Consider the following 22,324-nt stretch of genomic DNA (forward strand, 5'->3'; position numbering starts at 1 on the left):
TATCCAACTTTGTGCTCCCTGGCACAGCCATGGATTTCAGTTTCCACTTTTTAGGACTGTGCAAAGGAGGGAGAAGCTTTAAAAGAGGAGGTGGGGAAACTGGAGCCTGGCTACACGAAGCAGCAGAGGGATCTGCAGGGTGAAATGATGGCAGAAATGACTGATGAGTGGCTTGATCACATATTTTCTGTACCTTGCAGATGTAACGAGCAGAAAACGATTTGGGATTTGAGCTGAAACTGCATTTCCTGGGTTGGGGCCCTTGGAAAAGGGAGGGGTGGCTCCCACAAAGATGTAACTGGTCAGACTGGGAAAAGTTCCTGGGTGTTTCATCTACTGCCTCATCCCTGGAAGTGTCCAAGGCCAGGTTGGATGAGGCTTGGAGCAACCTGGGATAGTGGAAGGTATCCCTGCCTGTGGCAGGGGGTTGGAACTGGGTGAGCCTTAAAATCCCTTCCAACCCAAACCATTCTGGGATTCTGTGCTCTGTCACCCTGTCCCAAAACAGTGTGGCATCTGCCCAGGTCACCCCTGGGGCAGGACTGTGCCCTTAAGGACCTCCACAGGCAGCTGCTTCCAGGATTTTTCTGGGTTCCCATTTATAAAACATCAGCCTGGTAACAGAGGCTTGAAATCAAAGCCATCAAAGCACAGGTGTCCTCCAGGGGCACAGAATCCCAGAGGCTGGAGGGCGTGCTGGCACTGGATGGAGAGAACTGGGCTAAGACAGAGGGTACAGACAGGCAGGTGTGAACTGTGTGTATTGGAAATCAACCTTTTGTGCTGGGGAGGTGTTTTGAGTGTCACTTTGCATCCCTCTCTTGTCACCTTCATCTTTTCTCCCTCGAGTAAAACACTCTTTTGCTGCACTGAACTCTCTGCCCTGGTGTGTTTTAGCTCCTGAGGCCCCCCTGAGTTTTGTGGGTGTGCTCGTGTTCCTGGGGCTGGGCCAGGCTGGTGATTTTTGAGTGACCCTTTCAAACTCCAGCCCTGTCCCTGCTGCTGCCAGCCAGGCCTGCAGACAGGTCACACTAATGTTTAACTCCAGCCTGTGTCACTGCATTCACAGCCTGCTGTTGCTTCCCCTCTGGAAAAGAAGTTTATTCCCTCTGCTCCCAGCAGGGTGGGTGGACACACTGACCCCGTCACCTCTCGCTCTCCCCTGCACCAAACAAGTCTGTTCCCCCATTGCCCTTCACAGATTGTCTTCTGAGGGCTCTTTCCATCTTAATTCCTGTGCTGTGACCTCTCTGGAGGGGACACATCCTTCCTTGGAGCAGGGAAAAGCCTGACACTGGTCAAGGCTTGGTTTTGCTGAGGAAGGACACGTGGATTCCTGTGGGATGAGGATGAGGGTTCTGAAACAGGTCAAATTCAGGACTAAGGGTGAGAGGGCTCTGCCTTATTGTCCCTGAGCAAAAGAAAGGCCATCTCTTTGTTGGTATTTGATATCTCTTTAATATCTCTTTGTTTTGCTGTCCTTCACTTGTAGGGTTGGATGTTTTGGCCAAGGCTGTGGGATCACCTTTATGATTGATGATTATGAATGATTATGATGGTTACAATGTTATTATATATTATTACAATTGTTATGGTTATGATTTATGATTATTGATGATCATGACACCAGATGATTATCATCATCTGGAGTACCTGGGCTGTGGGCACTGTCCCACAGGCTCCTCCAGGAGTGCAGAAAGCTCTGGCACAAGGGCAAAAAGATCCATGTGTTGTTTATCTCAGCCTAATTCCTCAAGGAGAAATGGCAGACCATCCCCTTCTCCCTGTTTTTAGGATGTGAGTTGGGCACATTTTCCCTCTGGAGACAGGGATTCATTTCTACTGGTGATCCTCTTCTCTCACCTGGGGGCCACGACCTCTCCCCACCATCCAGTGCAACATCCACTGCTTAACAACCAAAAAATCCCGGGAGTCTGGGCTGGTTTGTGCCTCTCCAGGTGGGAAGGGGACCTGTACTTCAAAGGTTACTCATCCATGCCCTGGAAGGCTGGAAGTACTTCCTAAGTGTCAAGTATCCTCCAGGGAGGAACAAACACTCCAAGTGTTTGTAGACCATTCTCCCATTGCCTCTTTCCACCCTGGGTGATGACATGAAGTCAAGGCTGTTGTTCCTGGAGTGGATTTGAAGTGTGTTGACCCTGTTGAGTCAAGGTTGCTGTGGGGGGTCCCGTGTCTGCCCTGAGTGTCTGAGATGTGTCAGTCCTTCCTCTAGTGGCTTTCCTGGTGTTGGGTTGCCAGGCTGAGTGTTTGAGCAGGTAGGGAAGTCCTTGTGATGCGAATGTACCAAGGATGGTTATAAAGGACATCTTCCAGTATATTGGTGGCTGATCTGTCCTTCCATCAATTCACAGACATCAGTAAACGAGAAAATTTGCCCCAGTGGCTCCTGCCTTGACACTGCCAAGCTCTGACTTCTCATCTGGATGAGTCCAGGTGATTTTGGACCATGGTAGAGTCCCCAGGGACATCAATGTAGTGTTTGGGGACACGATTTAGTGGTGGCCTTGGCAGCGCTGGTTGGACTCAGTGATCTTACAGAGCTTTTCCAACCTCAATGATTCTACAATTCCAAGTTCTTCCAGGAATTAAGCGTGTCCGAGAAAGAGACACCTCCAAAATTACACCAGTGAGTAGAATTGGGCCACCTGACTCCTCCACAACACCCCTGATGGTTCTGTTCAGACAGCACAGGGCCCAGGGGTGGGATGTGGAGTTTGGGATCCGAAAGGAAAGGAGTTGCATGATGTTCAAGCAATCATAATAAGAGATATTACTAAGAACTTGAAATCCTGGCTGGCCCTCAGTCTGACTTGCTGCTTAAAAGAGTTTGGAGTGAGTTTTGCATGTCAGTTTGCAGCCTTTAGTGTGAAATGTTTCCATCTGCTCCAGTGGAAGGTGTCCCTGCCCATGGCAGGGGGTTGGAACTAGATGAGCTTTAGGGTCCCTTCCAACCCCAACCATCCTGTGTTCCTGTGATATCTGATAAACAGCTGATTTAACTGTTCAGCTGGGACTGAAATATTAATTTGGTGTGGTTCTGTGTGTGTGTCTGCTCACACACACACCTTTGCACGTGCAAGCACTGCAGTCATGCACACACACACACCCCCTGCATTTCTGTGTGTTATTGCCCACGTTGGAAGCTCCAGCTTGAAGTCAGAGCCTCCCAGCCTGGCATTTTTCCTCTCTCCCTCCTTCTCCCGGTGTTAAATACTTTCCCTGCTCCCAGCTGGGAAGTCAGGCTGTCACATGAACCGCAGTCAAGGAGCATTATCTGCCTGGCTTTGCTGGGCGAACAATGCGAGTAGATGATTAACCATTAAAGCAACAGAGTTTGCTGACCCATTAACCAAGGAGGAAGGCCCTCTGGATTGCTGAACAATGGGTCCCATACAGAAATCACCCCGGGCTGTCCATCCCAGCAGAGCTGCTCTGACAGCCCTGTGAGGATATTGCGATATAATGACCTGCTTGGGGCTCTCACGCAACCAACCCCGTGCCCGAGGCCGCTGGTGCTGCCCACGTCTCCACCCGCACTGGGCCGACCTTGGAAACTAATCTTGCCCAAATCCAGGCTTTGTAACAACCCCCAGGAGGCTTTAATAGCTGCCACTCATTTTTCACCCTCGCTTTTGCGTGCGACGTGTCTGCAGAAATGCTGGCTCTGAGCTCAGGAGCTCCCACACCAGCCAAATTCACTCACCCAGAGGCACTGGCCAAACACCCATCAGTCCTTGCATTTCTGATTCATTCCTTTCCTTCTGATTGTTACTAATTAAACCCTTTTTTGGGATTATTTATGGGAAACCATCCTTGTTTTGTCTGTCAGATGCGTTCCCAATCAAATCATCATAGAAAGGCTTGGGTTGGAAGGGACTTTAAAGATCTGCTTCCATCACTCTTGTGTTTTAAAGACCATCTAATTCCATCACTCTCGTGGTTTTGGTCTTGCTCAGCTTGCTCAGCCCTCTGGTACTTATTACCTGTCATTCTCCTTGGGGGGTGCTACTGGAAATTCAGAGAGCTGAATTTCCCAACTCTCTGATTTCAAAAGAGAAGGAAAACTGGTGATGTGATGATATGAAAGAAGAAACTCTGTCATAAAAGTCACAATGTGACAGAAAGGCTTGATACTGTGATGGGAAGATTCCCTTTTTTTGCCCCTCCCAGGCTGCATGGATGTAGAATGGGGGGATGTTCTGCACCTTTGGTGCAAGGGATATTCTTGGTGTACCTCAGGATTCCCAGGAATACTAAAATAGGAAGTCCCCCCAAAGGCAGAGTTAAATCTGGGATCCTTGAAATTCCTATGGGTCATATTTCCAAAGCTCTTTACTGCACTGAAGATGAGAACAGAGCACAAAACATTCATTTTGGGGATGGGAAGAAGAGTGAAAAAGAGAGGAGAGTCCAGCATTTGATTATGGCACTTGGAGATGTAGTTTAGGGCTGATGGTTGATGGTCAGAGTAGATGATCTTGAAGGTCTCTTCCAACCTCGATGACTCTGTGATTTTGTGAAGTGAAACTTTGAAACAAAACATCTGATTGCAACAAATAAAGAGACAAACTTTTCTAAGTATTAAGCTTCACCTCTGCTTTCCTCCACAAATTCCTTGAAAAATTCCTTGGCAGATTAACCAAATACATGATAGCTGTTGGATTTTGGGCCAGATCTGGAGTTGGTCCATCTAGGATGAGTATCCTGCCCTATGGTCTGCAAATACATCACAGTTTAACGCTTGGATGGACTCTGCTTCCCAGGGCTCTGCTTCCCAACCACCCTCACAGTGATGTCCCATCACAAACATCAACCAGACAACACAGCCTTGGGCCTCTGGGCACATCCAGCCCATCTGAAGAGCCTTGTGGGCACACAGAGCTGCATTCTGTGAGAAGACAGGACTCCAGGTTACCTCCCAAACTGTGTTTGGTGTTGAGTTTATCATCTCAGAAGGCAATGGGCTGCAGAGAGAGAGCAGAAGGACACAGTGATGTTCAGATTTTCCCCAGCTGTGAGTCACCTGTTGAGATCTGGCATTTCTGTTCCTTTACTTGGATGGAAAGAAGTGGTAAAGGATTTCAGAGGGGCAGAAGGCTGGGGATAAGGCTTCAAGAGCCTGAGCAGCACCTGGCACTTTGTAAGATGATTATTTCATTCCTCTGGCTGTGCGGGGAGGTAGGACGTGGAGCCAGCAGAAAGCAGGACTGGCAGCAGATGGGTGGCACAGCAAGAATGATCCCCTGCACTCAGATACTCCAGAATCACAAAATGGTTTGGGTTTGAAGGATTTTATGGATCATCTCCTTCCAACCCCCCTGCCATGGGCAGGGACACCTTCCACTAGCCCAGGTTGCTCCAACCTGCCCTTGGACACTTCCAGCCACAGCTTCTCTGGGCAACCTGTGCCAGGGCCTCCCCACCCTCCCAACCAAGAATTCCTTCCCAATATCCCATCTAACCCTGCCCTCTGTCACTCTGGAGCCGTTCACTTTCGTCCTGTCACTCTGTGCCTTTGCAAAAGGACTTTTGAACTTGAGTTTTCTTTCAAAGGGCTCATTTTACTCACAGGGGTGAGGACTCACTCATAGGAACTTTATTCCAAAATCTGGCAGCCTGCTCCTGCACTAGCAGGTGAAAACACCCGGCTCCCAGACACTCTGGCTGAAGCCCAGACAGATGACAACCCTCAAGACAATGACATTTCAGTTCCAGCAGTAAATCACAAGCCCAACTTTAAAAGAAAGCTAAACACTGTGAAATAAAACACTTTTATTAGCATGAAACGTCCAAAAGAAAACCACACAACCCCAAAAAAGTGCAATAACACGACCGAAATGGCCCTTCATCTAAAAATAAAAGCAACGGGAGGGTTCTCAGCGGCACTGGAAAATCCCCGACACACATTCAATGGGTGGGCTTGATGTTGTGACTACAAAAATATTTTTGCTCAGTTTGTTTCTGGCTGTTTTGCAGCTGAAGGGGTGCCAGATCTCTTGACTGGATCCCTTCTCCTCCGGCATTCCATGGGATGGGTTTTGCTCCCCCCCTACGGCTCGAAGGGACGGCGGAGCCATAGAAATAACTCCCCCCTCGGTGAATCCCCCAGAAATATCCCACTGTTCTGAGCCACTGCAACTGTCAACAGCTTCGGAGAAACTGCCCAGAGCTGCTTAAAAAACAGCCTTGTGGGTCCCTCCCAACTCGGAACATTCTGGGATTTTGTGAACCAACGTTGCCTCTCGCTGTGGATTTCGGACAGGGTGTAGCAGGATTGAGGAGCGGCACTTTTCCCTCCTGTTTAATTAAGTGTGGCTGCTCACAGGACGGAGGAACAGAGCAGGACAAGCCCCTGGAGAGACTCCTGCCCTCCAAGAGTTGTCAGTGAGTGGTTTTGGACAACCCTCTTGGCTCCTCTCCGCCAGCACTCGTGGCCCCGGCGCGGGGGGAAGAGAGGTGGAATCTCCCAGGGGATAAGCTGAACCCAAAAACCAGGGGCTGGGAAAGGTGTGGCAGAATGAAGTTCAGGTAGATTGGAAATACCAGCTGAGTTTGGCCTTTTTTTTTTTTTTTCCCCAAGGCTTTTCAGCAAAAAATGAAATTAGAGAACAGCAAATGTCCTTTTGGCTCAGCTCTGACAGTCCATTCGAGAGCTCGGCTGATGGTTTTGTTCCCTTCTGAGGGCATTTCACTCCACCCTTTGCTGCCTTTCCCTTTGCACACAGGGAATTTTTTTTTTAAATTTTTTATTTTTTTTTAAAGCCAGTACGTAATTTTCAAACAAAAAGGTCATATTTTGAAATATCCAAGGGAATCTGTCGACGTTTCGGACCCGCCTTCGAGAACGCGGCAGGGGAAGTGTTTCATTTTTTCCCCCCCCAACCCTGAGAAATTTTCTCCCACCTTTTCCTCCAGCCCACGGAATTTCAACTGGAGTTTTTGAATGTCTTCTCTTCCTTCCCGATCTCCCTTTCCAGAAAATTCACTGTTTGAAAACAAACAAAACCCCTCAAAACAAAACAAAACCCTCACAAAAACCCAAACAAAACCCAAACGAAAACAAACAAACAAAAGCCCAGAAACAAGAAAGAAAAAAGACACTGCCCAGAGCTGCTCCTTATCCACTATTTTTATGATTTCTTGTTCTCTGCCATGTTAAAAACTGGTCAAACATCCTGTATCCCTTCCCAGTGGAGCCAACAGAGGGAACTGGATCCAGGTTGCACATCCCCAGATCCATCCTCCAGCCCACACCCTCCTCCTTCCCTCTCTTCCCAGGATCCTGCAACGACATTCCACACACACCAGCCCATCTCAGCCCCATGTTTTTACACCCCACATGCAGAAACACAGCCCAGGAAAAGCTGGAAATGCTGTGACTTGTCATTTCCCATCAAGGGAATTTTCATTTCCCGCAATGAAACGGCGGCGAGAAACCACGAATCAATAAGAGGATTTTTTAATTATAATTATTTTATCAGAGCAGTAATCAATTAGAGGAACTCAAAAATAAACTCCGTGGTGGAATGCAGCACCCACAGACAACTGAGATGATTAGAAACTGGTACAAATCATCAACCAGATATTAATTTGCAGGGATCTAAAGAGGTTTCTGTGCACCTCTCTCCGAGGTGACAGCAGTGACCACGGCCAGGGATGGTTGGATTGCATAAAAACAGCATCTTTTCCCTTTTTTTTTTCTTTTCCCTTCTTTTCTCCTTTCCTTCTTTTTTCTCCCATTATCAGATCTCTCCTTTTCCCTCTCGGGGACTGTGAGTGTCCTTCAGTGAAGGGGTTTAATGTGTGTTCAAGGTCAAAGACCCCTGACTTGGGCACGTCCCTGGTCATTGCCACCAGCCCCTGAGATACAGAGGTGGGTGACCTTAAAGATAGAGGGACAGGTTATCCCAGGGCTCCTGTCACCCTTGGGGGGAGGTAAACAAGAGGTCCTGGAGCAGCAGAGCTAATGAGGTCTCCTGTAGATCTGCAGACACCTAAAGTGTCACCCCCTGCTCCCCACACATGCACAACCTCAATTCCTCATTTCTCTCCTCCAGTCACTGTCCTGCCACCTCCAGGATGTCCACAATAACCCCAGGAGCAGCAAAGCCAGGGAATACTTCAGGACTGGCAGCACATTAGCAGGATTAATCAGCTGAGAGGAGCTGCTGAGCTCACACAGGGGCTTCTCCCTCCACCCTGCTCCAGTTCAGGTCCCTCCCTCCCATCTGATTTTCACGAGGAAGCAAATTGTCATCAAAATCCCTCAAATAAGCTGGTTCATCAGTGTGTTTTACAGTACAGACTCTGGCAGAAGGTGAAATGAGCCCTTGGCACTGCTCCTTCAGACCTAAAAAATACCTCCTGCAGCTCTAACAAAAACACTTTCATTCCTGACGTGCCTGGTTGTCATAAAGACACCGAGGACATGATTTTGCACTGGGATTAAATTGCATTAAAAGTCTTTCTGGCCCAGACTAGAAAGTTCCAGATTCTCCACGAAATTACCAGGAGAAATGTGGTTTCCACATGAAGAACTTGATTTACTCAGAAGGGATATTTTGATAGTACTTGTGTATCGCAGGAGAAAAACCTTTGCAAGAGCAGAGCACAACTCAGGAAAGACGTGCAGGGAAAGAGGGGGCGAAAAAATTCCATTTTCAGGGACTTTAAAAAAAAAAATAAATTGCCAGCTCTTGGAAAAACCAGTGAAAAGAGATGTCCCTCTTAAATTAAGGGGAAAGAGGTGAGTGCTCCTAAAGATCTCCCCTTCCCCTTCCTGCACAAGATATTCCAAAATATTTTATTATAAGTCCTGTAAGGAGTTAAAAGAGGGGATCTCTGAGGGGAATGAAGTTCAGGAAATCTACTGCCTGTTGAAATTCGGTGTGAGAGCTCCTGCTTGGGGTCATTTTGACAAGTTTGGTGCCCTCGGGTGGTTCTGTTTCCACCAGATTGGGATTCCATTTGCCCCATTTTGGGGAGACTCACTGAAGAACAAGCTCAAACTGAACATGTGCAGCCCAACAGGTCGTGGCTTTCATTCCAGCCTGGGCCCCACATGGATCCCAGATGGATTTCAGAGGGCAAAGCTGGTGGCCCCACATCTGCAGCAGGGGACACACACAGCCTCACAGTACCCCCATATCCCTGCATCCAGCTCTGCCCTGCATGGGAAAGGGAGGGCTCCATGATGGAAAACTGCTCTCATTTGCTTTTTGCTTCCATAACACTCTGTGTGACTCACAGGCCTCTGGAAGTAACACACTGCAACTGGTTCTTCATTTGGAAAACTGGGAAGGGGCAGGAGTGGGGATCAAGGCTGTGCTGCTCCTTATTCCCGTGATTTGCATGATCCAGAGCCCTGGGGAAGCAGGGAAGCTCTGAGCCTGAGTCTCAGCAGCCCAGCTGAAAGCAACAGGAATGTTTTGACCACATTCCCTCTTGGAATCATTGGAGGATGGAGGGAAGGGATGGAGGTGTAACACACCACCACCGCCTGAAGCTCAGAGCTGTCCCAGGGGTGACTTAAACTGCATCCAAGCCTGATGGAAAAGAAGCAGGAATCTGGCTCCCAGCCCGTGTGTGGTCACTCAAAGGGAGGGAACACCCTGGAATTCCACGTGAGGGCGGAAAAGGAGTAACTGGAGCCGAAGGTGGCAGGGGAGACTTGCCCAGTGTGATCCCGGGGCCAGTGGAACAAACCATGTGCCCGTGGGCAGGTGGCATTCCCGGGCTTGGGCTGTTATTTCAGGCTGTATCTCGAGGGCAGGGAAATGCCAGGCCCACTTCTAATTAAGGAAAGCAAGGAAGGGAAATATGAGTGGCTCCTCTCAGAGGCGATGCAGCTGAAGGATTCCCAGTTATCCCGGGCACAGCCTGGGATACCCGACCCAGCCCCAGCCTGGGGATGATTCCCAGTTATCCCGGGCACATCCTGGGATACCCGACCCAGCCCCAGCCTGGGGATGATTCCCAGTTATCCTGGGCACAGCCTGGGATACCCGGCCCAGCCCCAGCCTGGTGAGGTCCCCACCTCTCGCTGCCTTGCTTGAGTTGCTCCCATCTGGGAGTTGGTGCCAAATATCTGGTGGGGAACCCAAGCAGGACTGGCAAGGAGGGATGAAGGAGATGAGCTCACGGGTATTTTCCTTCCCTCTCCACTCCTATGAGTCAATCAACCCACTGAGCTGGAGCTGCTGCCCTGCAGGGGTTTGGTTCGTGCAGAGGGACCTCGGTGAGCTGGTCAGAATCCTCCTCTCTCTAATGGGAGCTGCTTAGAAGGAGAAAAACACCCTCAGAAGAGCCACAGGGGGTGAAGGGGATGCCCCAAGCAAAATAGGTGCTGGGTGTCCTGCAAGAAAACCCCACACGGGTGGTGGTGAGGGCTCCTCGGGGTGGGGAAGCCTTTGGAATGACACAGGCAGGCTCCAGAGCTGAGTCATGGAGAAGGAAAACTTGAAGTCACCTTCCAGATCCCCCTGTGGTCCGAGGAAGAGCCCAATGGGGTGGCCACAGCAGCCTGTGCTGGATGAGGATCCCATCGGCTGCCACGGGACGGTGTCACCCACGGGGCTGGGAGGCACCTTGGCACAGGGAGAAGGATGTCAGGGCTCTTGCAGGATACCAGACCCTCTACCTGGACCCTCACAGCTCACTCCCACGACTGGAAGGAGGAGGAGCAGGAGCATTTGACACATTATGTATTAATTACAGCAGCGCAATGGTGGGGTCAGGATTAGGAGGACACAGGGTTTCTGCTGATGCCAAAGCAGAGGTGACAACCACTTTGGGGCTCTTTTCTCAGCATTATCCTTGTACCCCATTATCTTCTTTTGACCTTAAAGAAGGCAGTACGCTGCTGGCAGCAGCACTATTCCCTGGGGTGGTCGTGACCCTTTGGAATTGCCACTTAAAAGCACAAAACCCCGTGGGGGCTTGGCTGCTTCCCGCCGGCCCCGGTGCGTCCCCTCCATCCTGGACAGAAACCACCCTGCTGAAAAATTCCCACTCAAAAAGCCAAAGCATTCCAAGGTGTCCACGCCGCCCCGGACAAGGCGCTGTGCCTGTGTGGCACTGCCCTCTGCTGTCGGTGCCTGTGGGGACACCGGGCTGAGCAGAAAACACCGGGATTTATGTCACCTGAGGCACCTGGGAAGCCACAGAGCTGTCCCAGGAGGATGCCGCGCCCGGGGCTGGTGGATGGTCCCCAGGCATGACAGGCAGCAAAGCCCTGGAGGGGTCAGCCCTTCTTGGGCTTCCCTTTTTCCCGGGCTGAAAGCAGAAGTGGGGACTATATTTGGTGCTGCCTCAGCTCGGAAAGAGTCACACAGAGCCCGGAGCATCACCCCGGGCACGGCACCTCCTGTGGGCAGAGGAAATGAGTAACAGCAGGGTCGCTGCCTTTCCATGACCCTCTGCCTTGGGGCTGCCTGGAGGAACAGGAGTTTCCTTCCACGTGCTGGGATCACCAGCCTTCTTGGGGACCCGCATGAAAAATGACTCCTCAGCTGTCTTTTCCAGCAGAGAAACGCTCAGGCAAAGCCTCCCAGTGATAATATATGACACTGTTTGCCCTTCCCTCCATCAACAGCCTTTTATTCCCTTTTCCAGAGCTGGAAGAACTCGTGGGGGAGGATAAGGACACAAACCACGACCCCAGAGATGGTTCTATCTCCCAAATTCTCCTCAATGAAAGGCCTCTAGATGGGGCTTTAATGCAATATTGCTGCAGGCCTCTGCCAGGCTGGGATGGCCCCCGGAGCCACCCTCCTCCCAGCACCCCTGGGGGCACCCATGGGGGTGGCACGGTGCCACTCACCCCAACCACTGGGATGAGGGAACTGAAATATTCCCAGATCCTGGTGAATCACGTGGAGCTGTGGAAGCTGGATTGGATTTGACACCCCTCCCAGCATGTTTCAGCCTCCACCCCAAGGGTGCTGATCCACGGACACTGTGGAACCCCAAATCCCATGCAGGGCTGGATGGGTGAAGTTTGAACAGTGCTTTTCCATAAGGCTTTTTTTTTTTTTTTTTTGGAAAAGCTTTGGTCAGGAACCGGACTGAGATGTTTTATACATTAAAAATTAAAACATCTTCTCCCCTCTCACTCCCAAAATAAGCAGAATCCACATGGTTTGCAGCGCTGGGGAGACTGGAAATGCCTGAGTGCACGGCCAGTGCTGGGAATAAATTCCCCGAGCTCCCAATGTCACTCCAGGAGCTATTCCAGGACAAAAGGTTCATCCTCATTATCCCATCCCCTCTGTGGCTCCTGAATTGGTTTGTCCACACACTCTGGGGGCCAAATCCACAGATGACACCACCACGATCACCCGGGGTTTCACTTTGTTGGGTGCCCAGTTGTCACCTGCTGGGCACGGCTTTGTGGAGCTGAGCTTAAACCCCCAGGCACGGGGGCTTTTGAGAGAGCCCAGTGTGTCCTCCTGCCATCTGCCCCCGTGGGGACAGGGGGTGGCTCAGCAGTGCCACACACACACGCCCAGGAGGGAAAGCTTTTTGTTGCTGGGTGGCAGCAGCGCTGAAATCACCCCGGGGATGACGATGCCGGCGACGTCACCCGGAAAAACGCTGCCACAAAGGGTGACTTTTAGGGCATTAACCACTTCCCAGCCTCTGCACCACTGCTCAGCTCTTGCCTGCTGGATCAGCCCTTGCCCACCTTGCCTTTCCATGGCTGTGGAGTCCCTGAAATATTGAGTGGCACGTTTAACCCTTGGACAACAGTGCAGCCCTGGCACAACTGCCCAGTTCTTGAAGGGTGGGTCAGCACTTGTGGCTGCAGCCCTCGTGTGACCACACAGACCTGGAACACTTGGTGTGCCCATGACTGTTTGGCCCTTGCACAGCTACTCATCCCAGGCATATCAGCCCCTTCCATGGCTGCCCTACTCTGGCACACCTGCCCCTTGGTTGCCCAACCCTTGCACGACTTGCCAGCTGCCCAGATGTGGCATATCCACCCCTTGCCCAACTGCCCAACTCCTGCACAGCTGCCCGTGTCTGGCACATCCAGCCCTTGCACACCCAGCCCAGCTGTGGCACAGCCAGGCTTTGCACAACTACCCATCCCTGGCACATCCAGCCCTTTCACAACTTCCCAGCCCTTTCTCAGCTGACCAGGTGTGGCAAATCCACCTGTTTGCACATCTGGCCCTTGCCCAGCTCCCCATCCCTGGCCCTTGCACCACTGCCAATCCCTGGCATACCCACCCCTCACAGACCCACCCCTTGCACATGCAGCCCTCTTGCCACTGTCTATCCCTGGCACACCCATCCCTGGCACATCCAGCCCTTGCACAATACCCTGATCCTTCCTTGCACAAGTATCCAGACCTGGCACATGCAGCCCTTTCACACCTGGCCCTTGCACTTCTGCCCATCCCTTGTCCAGCTGCCAATCCCTGGCACATCCACCCCTTGCACATGTGGCCCTTGCACTACAGCCCATCCCTTGCCCAACTGCCCATCCCTTGCCCAGCTGCCCATCCCTGGCACATCCACCCCTTGCACAACACCCCGATCCTTTCACAAGCACCCAGACCTGCCACACGCAGCCCTTTTACACTTGGCCCTTGCACTGCAGCCCATCCCTTGCCCAGCTGCCCATCCCTGGCACATCCACCCCTTGCATATGTGGCCCTTGCACTGCTGCCCATCCCTTGCCCTGCTGCCCATCCCTGGCACATCCACCCCTTGAACGTGTGGCCCTTGCCCTGCTGCCCATCCCTTGCCCAGCTGCCCATCCCTGGCACATCCGCCCCTTGCACAACACCCCGATCCTTTCACAAGCACCCAAACCCGGCACACGCAGCCCTTTCACACCCGCCCCTCGCACTGTTCCCCACCTCTTCCCCGGCTCCCAATCCCCGTGCCACCCACGCCTCGCACTCCCACCCTCGCCCACCCACCTTTGCACGCCCACCCCTCTCCCCCCCCCCATCCCTTCCCCGCCCACCCGCACCACACCCAGCCGGGTGCCCCCCTTTCCCCGGCTCCCTCTCCCTCTCCCGCTCGCTCTCCCCGCCCCGGCGCTCCGTCCCTCCCCCGGGGGGGTGTCCCCTGCCGCCGTCCCTCCCCCCCGGCCGTGTCCCGCCCCCGGCCCGCCCCGGCCGGCCGCGCTCTCGGTGCCGGCCGCGCTATAAGAAGCGGGGCGGGCGGCGGGGCCGCAGCGGGCGCGGCGGGGGAACGAGATGAGCAGCGCCGGCGCCGCTGCAAGATGCTGGATGGACACGTCCTGCTGGGATGGCTCTCCTCCTGCGCGTTCCTAGGGCTGCTCGCCTGCGCCCCGCGGCCCTCCGCCGCCTACTTCGGGTAGGTGGCCCCGTGCTCCTGCTCTTCAACTTTTATTTTAGTTGTTTTTTTTTTCTTCTTTAACGCTTTTTATACTTTTTTTTTTTTTTTTTTTTTTTTAATGAGCCTCGTCCGTCCCGCCCGAGGCGGGGATGCTGCCGCGCTCCTTCCCCTCGCTGGGTGCGGGCATCCCGGGATGACAGCCGGCACCGGCGCGCCCGTCCCGCTTCCCACCCGCTCCCAGCCGGGCGACCCCCCGAATTCCTTCGGCGCTGCCGGGCTCTCCGGGAGCCCACCCGGAGCTGCCGGGCTGCGGGAAGCAGCCGCTGAGGTCGAGAGAATGCTCTGTTCCCCCTTTTCCTCAGGGGGTGACCCGCATGGAGGGGACCTGTAGCGCGCCGGGTGCGGGGTGTAACCCCCGCCAGCTTGGGACGACCCCAGAAAACTCTTTTTTCACCCAATTTAACCTCATGCCTCAACCCCAGGTGCTGGCCAGCGGGTGCCGGCATCACCCCGGTGATGTTTTTTTTTTGGAGGGGTGCGTGCCGTATCCACTATCCCACGGTGTGAAGGGGATTCCCGAGGGAGCGGGGGGTCCCCGCATCCCGGCGCTCACCTGTGCGCGGGGCAGGGTGTGGCCGGCAGGGGGCGCTCCCGGCCCGGCAGGTGGATCCCGCTCCTTCCCATTCCCGACCCCTTATCCCAATTATCCCCTTTAGCCCCCTTTTCCCCCGTATCCCCCCTCCGGGGGCGCGGGGTTGAGCTGGAGGACCCCAATAGAACCCGCTCCCTCCCGCAGCAGCCACGTCGCGGGGCTTCAGCTCGCAGTGTCTTTCCCTCTCTGCTTTTTTTGGGGTGTCACTGCCTCTTATCCTTCATTTGAAAACTATTCGTCCCAAAACGTTGTCGGTTTGTGAGGGGAGTAGGACGCGAGCAGTCCTACGAGAGGGTTTGGTGCAAGTTTTCTCCAGAGTGGTGATTCTTGCTTTTCGTTTTTTTTTTTTTTTTTTCTTTGGGGAGGGGGGGATGTTGTGTTGTGACCGCTGGTAGGAGCCACTGGACCAGCCCTGGAGAATGTTTTAGCAGACTTGAGGTTTTCCCCCCTTCTTTCCAGTAAAACAAATCCTGCTGTTGAGGCTTGTCCATTGCTTGTGGTCTGGCAAAGTTTTCCAAACAGTGCTACTTACATCTTCTGTTTCCAACTCCACAACCATTTAACTTCCTGCTGCTGGGGCTGGTTTTCTGAGGAAACAGCCTTGTCCTGTGTGTGCAGGTTTTTAGGAAAAGCCCTCTTCTGCCTCGGCAGCACACGGAGGGCTGCACTGAGCCCGTTGCTCGTGTGTCTGCTGAAGACCACCGGCACTGAGCAGCTGAATTGTGCCGTGGGGACCGATGGGGTTTGTAAGGAGCTTGGCTCCAACTCCCCTATTAATCTGTGCAGTCTGGTATCTGCTGGAGTGCAGCAGGTAACTCGTTCCAGCTCCTTCTGGGATTTCTCTCCTGGCTGGGGGAGATTTGAACTTGAGAGGGAACACGTTGAGCCACGGCTGGGTCTGTCCTGAGCGCTGTGGGTTGTTCTCTGTCTCGGTACAGCTGCTGTTTCGGATTTGAGACTCCCTCTCTGGCAAGAAGGAGGGGATAGGAGGTTCCAGATGTGCACCCAGCCAGATGTGCACTCCAAGTGCTCCGGGGCTGCTGTGGTGTGGAGTTTGCTTATGCAAAGCATCCCGAGTTTAAAGCCCCGGCGAAGGAGCAGCATCTGCTGTTAATCTGCTCTTTGTTCTTCCAAGAGGCCTCAAGCAGAGGCTGCACTTGCTGAGCTGCGGGGGGGCACTGGGAGCAGTCAGAGCCGAGATCCCAGGTCCTGATAATCCCTGGTGTGATTTAACAAGTGCGTGTGGAAGAGCCGAGCCCTCCTCACCGCGGGCTTCTGTGTATTGATAAGGAAGGAAATCTTACTCGGTAAAAAGCTGGATGTTCTTGCAGAACTCCGTGTTCTCTGCCAGCACCCTGTGAAGGCTGGTGTTGATCCTTCTTCCTATGGAGAAGCTGCTCCAGGAGAGGCAGCACATCTGTTTATTCTAATAAATCTTTCCTGAGCACCTGAATGTGTCACCTGAGCTAAAACACTGAACTGAGCTCAGCTGATGCCCCAGTTTCTCCAGGCAGGGGGAGGGATGCTCCTTCCCAGTCCGAGGCATCACCAAAGCCACCAGCACACTTTTTGGTGGCCTGCTGGACCCTCTGCTCTGGGCACTGCCACTTCTGTCAGAGGAGGTGGAGGGGCACAGACCGTGTTAAACAGATGTCGTGGTGTAGCTGCAGCTTGGCTGCTCCCTTCCACAGTCTGCAGGGGGATAGGGACAGCTGTGGATGATCCCTTTCCCCCCCCTCCCCATCCCCAATGTCTTATTTCAGGGAAAGAATTCGGTGTCTCCAAATGTGTGGCCTGGTGGGGAATTAGTGGGGACAGAAATGGGGCCCTGGTTACGCGATAACAAGATTGTGTCAGCATGGAGTTATGTCTGGGGCTGGCCCGAGGGGCAGGAGGGGATGCTGGGGTGGGAATGGCACGGCTGGAGGCTGCTGCTTCCCTGGAAGTCTGGCTGTGGTGTTCTTGGAGGGATGCACAAGCAGCCAAGAATGAGAAATGCCCTCTGGAAGCCGAGCTTGGTGTGTGTGTGAGGTAATAGTGGTGCAGAGGGGGCTCTGGCTGCTGCCTTGGAGGAGACGTGCTGAAGGAAATGGTTCAGTGTCCAAGGTGAAGGGAGGGACAGGTTTTTCCCTAGCCTTGGGGTGACCTGGGTGCTGCTGCTCCCCTCCCTGGAGCAGGAGAGAAGCAGGTACCAGGTTGACCTGGAGCTGATACCCAGCAATGGCAGGACCTGAGGGGATGCTGGTGTGTGGCATGAACAGAGCTGAGACCCTGCAGGCACCTGCTCAGGAGTGGTTTGAGGGGTTATAGTCGGCCCTAACTACTGGAAGAGAGTGGCTGCAGGGATGTGGTGGTGCTACAGCTCTCAAGCCTTGTCTGATAAGAGGCTTCTTGATGCTAGAAAGGAAAACCTGTGTCTACAAAACTGAGCACGGCCCCGATGGCTTGTTGTGTGTTTAGAGCTGCACATCAGGATAGCTGATGATGCTGATGGGTGCATTTTGGGGAGGAGAACGTGTAGGAGACTGTTACAGGCTCAGTCTGCACCAGAGGGGGAAGCACTGCCTTGAGAGAAGCGTCAGCTGAGAGCAGTGTGAGATGCACTGGCTGTTCCAAAAGTTCCCCGAGCTTTTATGCTCAGCCATCGCCTCTGCAGCTGGGCTGTCTGAAAACTAATTTGCACCATATTCCAACTGGCTGGTGGGGGTAGTTTGGAGCAGCCCCAGACTGCTGGGATCCCTGAGAAAGCATTGCATTTCACTTCTCCTCCCGCTCTGCTTTCCCTGTGCCTTGCACGCTCTGGGTGTGGGCACCTCCCCTCCTCCCTTTCCTCTCTCAGATGTGGCTGGGGGTGGTGGAAATGCCAGAGCAGCATCTGGGAATTGTGTCGGGTCTTGCACTTACTGGGCTGTGGAAGTGGCAGATGACAAGATTAGCCGTGCTGGGGTGACAGGCAGGCTGAGGAACTTCAATCCTGCTGTGCCCCGGTGCTGGTGGGAAGGAAGGGAAACCAGCCTGGAGGAGCTGCTGCTTTCCCGAGCTGCCTGATCTGTGGAGCTGAGGTGACAACCCGTGCAGGCCATAAATCACACCCCCCTCTGTTTCTTTCTGGGTGTTCTGATTTAGAGTCTGATTCAGTTTGGATGCGCCCCTTCCTTGTTTTTCTTTGCCGAAGGAGCGTTTTCAGCGTGTCGGGATTTGCTCGGCTTTGCTCAGAGCAGCAGAAGGAGCCGAGCAGCTCTGCCCCCTCTGCAAACACTTGTCAAGACAGTAGTAATGTTACAAGTGGCTCATGCTTACATAGTGTTTGTATTGACAGATTGCAATGTTCTTCATAAATGTAACCGAGCTGAGCTCTGCACGCAGGCAACAGGAACCCTCAAATGCTCACGAGGGAGGGAGGGAGGGAGGGGAAGCATAGCTTGCCCTAATTTACCAACACACCCCTGGTGAGAGCAGGTCCTGTGCTGCCCAGTGGGGGGTTTTTAGTGTGGGAAGTGCAATATGTTTTAATTCCCTTTGGCAGGTGCAGAATAGGTGCCCACACGGACATAACTATAGGTTACGTGCTAACTATAGGTAGGTGCTGTCGGGTAGAAACTTTGTAGTTCGGGGTGTAACTTTGCTAAAAGCACTTGGAAAAGAGCTGGATATTGGATTTGAAGGGGTGTTCAGGGGTTGTGATCACTGAGCGGGTGGGTGGTCGGGCACTGCCCAGGCTCCCCAGGGCAGTGGGCACAGCCCCAAGGCTGCCAGAGCTCCAGGAGGGTTTGGATGATCCTCTGGGGCACAGGGTGGGACTCCCGGGGATGGGCCTGTGCAGGGCTGAGGGTTGGACTGGGTGATCCTTGTGGGTCCCTTCCAACTCGGCATATCCTGCGATTCCGAGTTCCTGCCAGGGGCGAGACTTGCCACGCGTGTCCGAACTGTCACTCGGGGGGAGCGTGTGGCGTCACCTCGAATGTCACCTCCAAGAAAAGCAACCCCACAGGGCTCCGCTGCCTGTTTTTCCCAGCCCGTGGGACGCGCTGGGTGCCGGCAGGGGCTCTTGCACATCCCGGATTTCTGTACCTGTCACTGGATGGTGGTGTGGGGCCACCCGAAGGCGCGGGAGCTCCCGGGGAAGCTGCTGCGCGTCGGCTTTTCCAGGCGCGCCTCTCGCTCGTCTCGGGCGTGTGTGAGACGGAGCAGCTGGTTCTCGGAGCAACCCAAAAAAACAAAAAAAACCTGGGCTCGGGTGGCCAGGCAGGAATGCAAGAGCGCAGGCAAACACAGCTGGAGCCTGCAGAGGCGGCTCCCGGGGGCTGCCAGGGCGGCTCTGCCATCCCGCCCTCTTCTATAGGTGGGTTTTAAGGTGCTGGGTTTTTAGGGTTTCCTAGGAAGGGTGTGCCCGGTTTGGTTTGAGTGTTTTATCTCCCCCCCCCCTCCTTCGCTTTTCTTGTCACGTAGGGACTGCTCTGAGTCCTGCCTGGCTCCTCTCCCAAAGTTGGCCTCTCTGGGTCAGTTCAAAGCAGTGTTTAACCTCCATTCCTTGGCCCCGGGCAGCCCCGTGCCCAGAAGCAGCATTTGCTTTGGAGGTGCTTGGATGTGGCACCGGATTTGATGAAGTGGCCATAAGGGTGGTGGCAAACCCAGGAACACTTGGAAAAATAGCTGAAGTCTGCCAGACCTTGCATCCTCATCCCTGGGGCCCAGGATCTGTCCCAGATCAGGCTGGGAAGTACCTGAAAGCTCCTCTTGCCTGCCGTGTACTTAGAGGATGGAACAACCCGTAATTTAGATAGGGGTTTAGTATTTTTTATGCCTTAAGTACTGGATTGACCATGTTGCTTGAGATTTGCCTTGTGCCTCAGTTTCCCTCTCTTGGAAAGACACTGGGGCTGTTTCTCTCTTAAGTCAGTGGTGAGAACTTTCACAGCCTGTGTGTCCAAATATTGCATTTTTTTTTTTTTTTGCAGGGGTCACCAGTGCTGTAAATGACCCCCTGGGGGGAGAAGATGGCTTGTTCTAGGGGGAATATTGAATGTATAATTGGCAAAGCAGGCGTGCAGTTCTTTAGCCTGGTGTGATGCAGGACTAGAGACCAGGAATCCACAGGACTCTGGGCTCCTGGTGAAAGGCCTGGTCAATGATTAACTTGCTTTCTGGAAGCTGCTGACAACAATAAAAGGGAGTCCAACCCCACAACCCCAACACAAAAAGCCCGGGAGTGTTTAATTATTAAAGGCCTTGTGCTTTATCCGGGGTAATGAGAATTGCCTTGAGGCTTATTCAGTGGCAGGTAATTGAATTAGTTGTGGGATTGGGAAGGGGGAGGAAGTTAAGTGGAAGGTCTGGGAGACTTCGTGGAGGAGTCACTGTGATGCTGCTTAGTTTGAGTCTTTCTGACCAGGCTGAGTTCTGTCAGACTTTGCTGCTCGCTTCATTTTTCTGCTTGATCCACTGTGCTGGAGGACTGGGTGTTAATTCCCTCCTGGAGAATCGTGGAATGATTGGGGTTTAAGGTCCTCTAGTTCCAATCCATTGCCATGGGTAGGGGCACCTTCCACTAGCCCAAGTTGTTCCAACCTGGCCTTGGATACTTCCAGGGATGGGGCAGCCACAGCCTCTCTGGGTAACCTGTGCCAGGGCCTCCCCACCCTTGTAGGGAAGAATTTCTTCCCAATATCCCATCTAACCCTACTCTCTTCCAATCCAAAGCCATTTCCCCTTGTCTTGTCACTCTGTCTGTGTAATAAGTCCCTCTCCAGCTCTCTTATAGATGTTCCCTCCCAGGGATGCTCCATTCCATTCCCTTCACTTCAGGAGATGCTGACAGTGTCTTTATTTCTAATAAATGTTAATAATTAAACACTCCTTAAGATCTTCTTTTTGATGGAAAATCCTCATCAGAAGGCACTGCTGAGCTAAGATCCCGTGGAGGGGACTGAGTAGCCAGAGGAGGTACTGAACCACTGAGCATCACTGGTGTTCCCACTGCAGGAGGGAATTCCTGGGGCAGAGCTGATCAGAGCTGCACAGGGCTGGTGGGACCTGCAAATCTTGGCTCAGGAGAGCTGAAGACTGGACTTAACCTGCCCTGTCTCTGTTGCATCCCTGTGCATCGATGCCTTCTAGGAGGGGCTTCAGTTGGAAGGGGATTTTGAAGATTTTGGAGATGTTACATTGAAATATCCCCACTGGGGTGACAGCCTTGAACACGGGTTTGGGTCACCAGAGGTGGAAGGACTTCTGCTGCCAGAAGCTCCAAATCTCTGCTCCAGTCACACAGAGCGATGTGGCACCTTCAAGGCTTGGGCTGGATCAGGTCTCATCCGAATTTTTGCTGTCTGAGGTGTTGGACAAGAGGATTCAGTGCATTAAAACTGTCTTGATCTGCTCTCTCCCCCTTTCCAACCGTGTGGTTCCAGCTGGCTCTTGGGTGGGCACGGCGCTTGCTTAATTCGTGCCACAACCTTTTGTTAGACACAAACTTCACCCCAAGTGCCCAAACTATCCAGGTAGCAACCTGCCAGCTTCCCTGAGGGCGTGTTGAAGCAATCCAAGGAGTCTCCCACACCTGGCTTTCCAGACTGCAAACAGGCTGAGCCTCTGGCTCCCCTCCACGCTGAAGCAGCCCTTGCTGTCTGCAGCCAAAAAAAGCTCTCTGGTGGCTTGTAGTGTGTTAATACAATTGGTTTCTCAATCTGAGGAGAAGCCCTCGAGCAGAGGGGGCCTGTTGTTTGCACTCTTAAATATCCATGAGGGGGCTGCTGCTCCTCCTGCAGAGCGTGGCTGCAGGTCCTGGTCCAACCCAGGACTGGTGGGATACATTTTCCTGACTTACTGGCCCCAGAGCTCAGAAGCCAGCTCAGGTCAAGTTGAATAGGGGCTAGACATTATGTTGATGCTGGGTGGAAAGGGTTAACCCTTTTAGAAGCCGGGGTTTTGACGTCTAATTACAAATTTTCCCTCTTCTCCCGTTTTTAACTGCGCTTTTTAAGGTTCCCTCAGACCATGGCTGTAAGTGCTAATGAGTCTTATCTCTTGAGATACTGTCAGAAAATACACTTATGAAGTTTATCAGCTCAGCAAGCTTTACATTTTATTGTAATGCATGTTTGCACTGCTCTGAGTGGAACAGGGAGTATTTTGACTGCATGGATAAACACAGCAGTTACAAGATTTGCTGTAGCTGATAGAAAAAAAAATCTGACTTTCTTCCCTCTCAGCTGTTGCAGGGAGCTCTTGTTCCAAATGGATCCAGCAGCCCCTGCCCCTGCTCTGGTAGTTCTACCAGTCTGCTCGTGACCTTAAATCATTCTTCTCTGAGGTGTGGGGAGTGTTTTGTTA

At 52.9% G+C, this 22,324-nt stretch overlaps 1 protein-coding gene across 1 annotated transcript in view; it reads left to right on the forward strand.

Annotated features, from left to right (window-relative positions):
• The first annotated feature begins 13,963 nt into the window (after positions 1-13,963).
• LOC127462229 (protein Wnt-9a) overlaps positions 13,964-22,324 on the forward strand; it is a 62,353-nt gene continuing 53,992 nt past the window's right edge. Inside the window, exon 1 of the mRNA XM_051770682.1 lies at positions 13,964-14,358. Within this exon, the coding sequence (XP_051626642.1) occupies positions 14,264-14,358 (95 nt within the window). The 5' untranslated portion in view covers positions 13,964-14,263. The remainder of the gene's footprint in view (positions 14,359-22,324) is intronic.

Source organism: Manacus candei, unplaced genomic scaffold (assembly GCF_025592945.1).
Source record: "Manacus candei isolate 608988 ecotype Guabito, Panama unplaced genomic scaffold, ASM2559294v1 h1tg000122l, whole genome shotgun sequence".
Taxonomy (NCBI): domain Eukaryota; kingdom Metazoa; phylum Chordata; class Aves; order Passeriformes; family Pipridae; genus Manacus; species Manacus candei.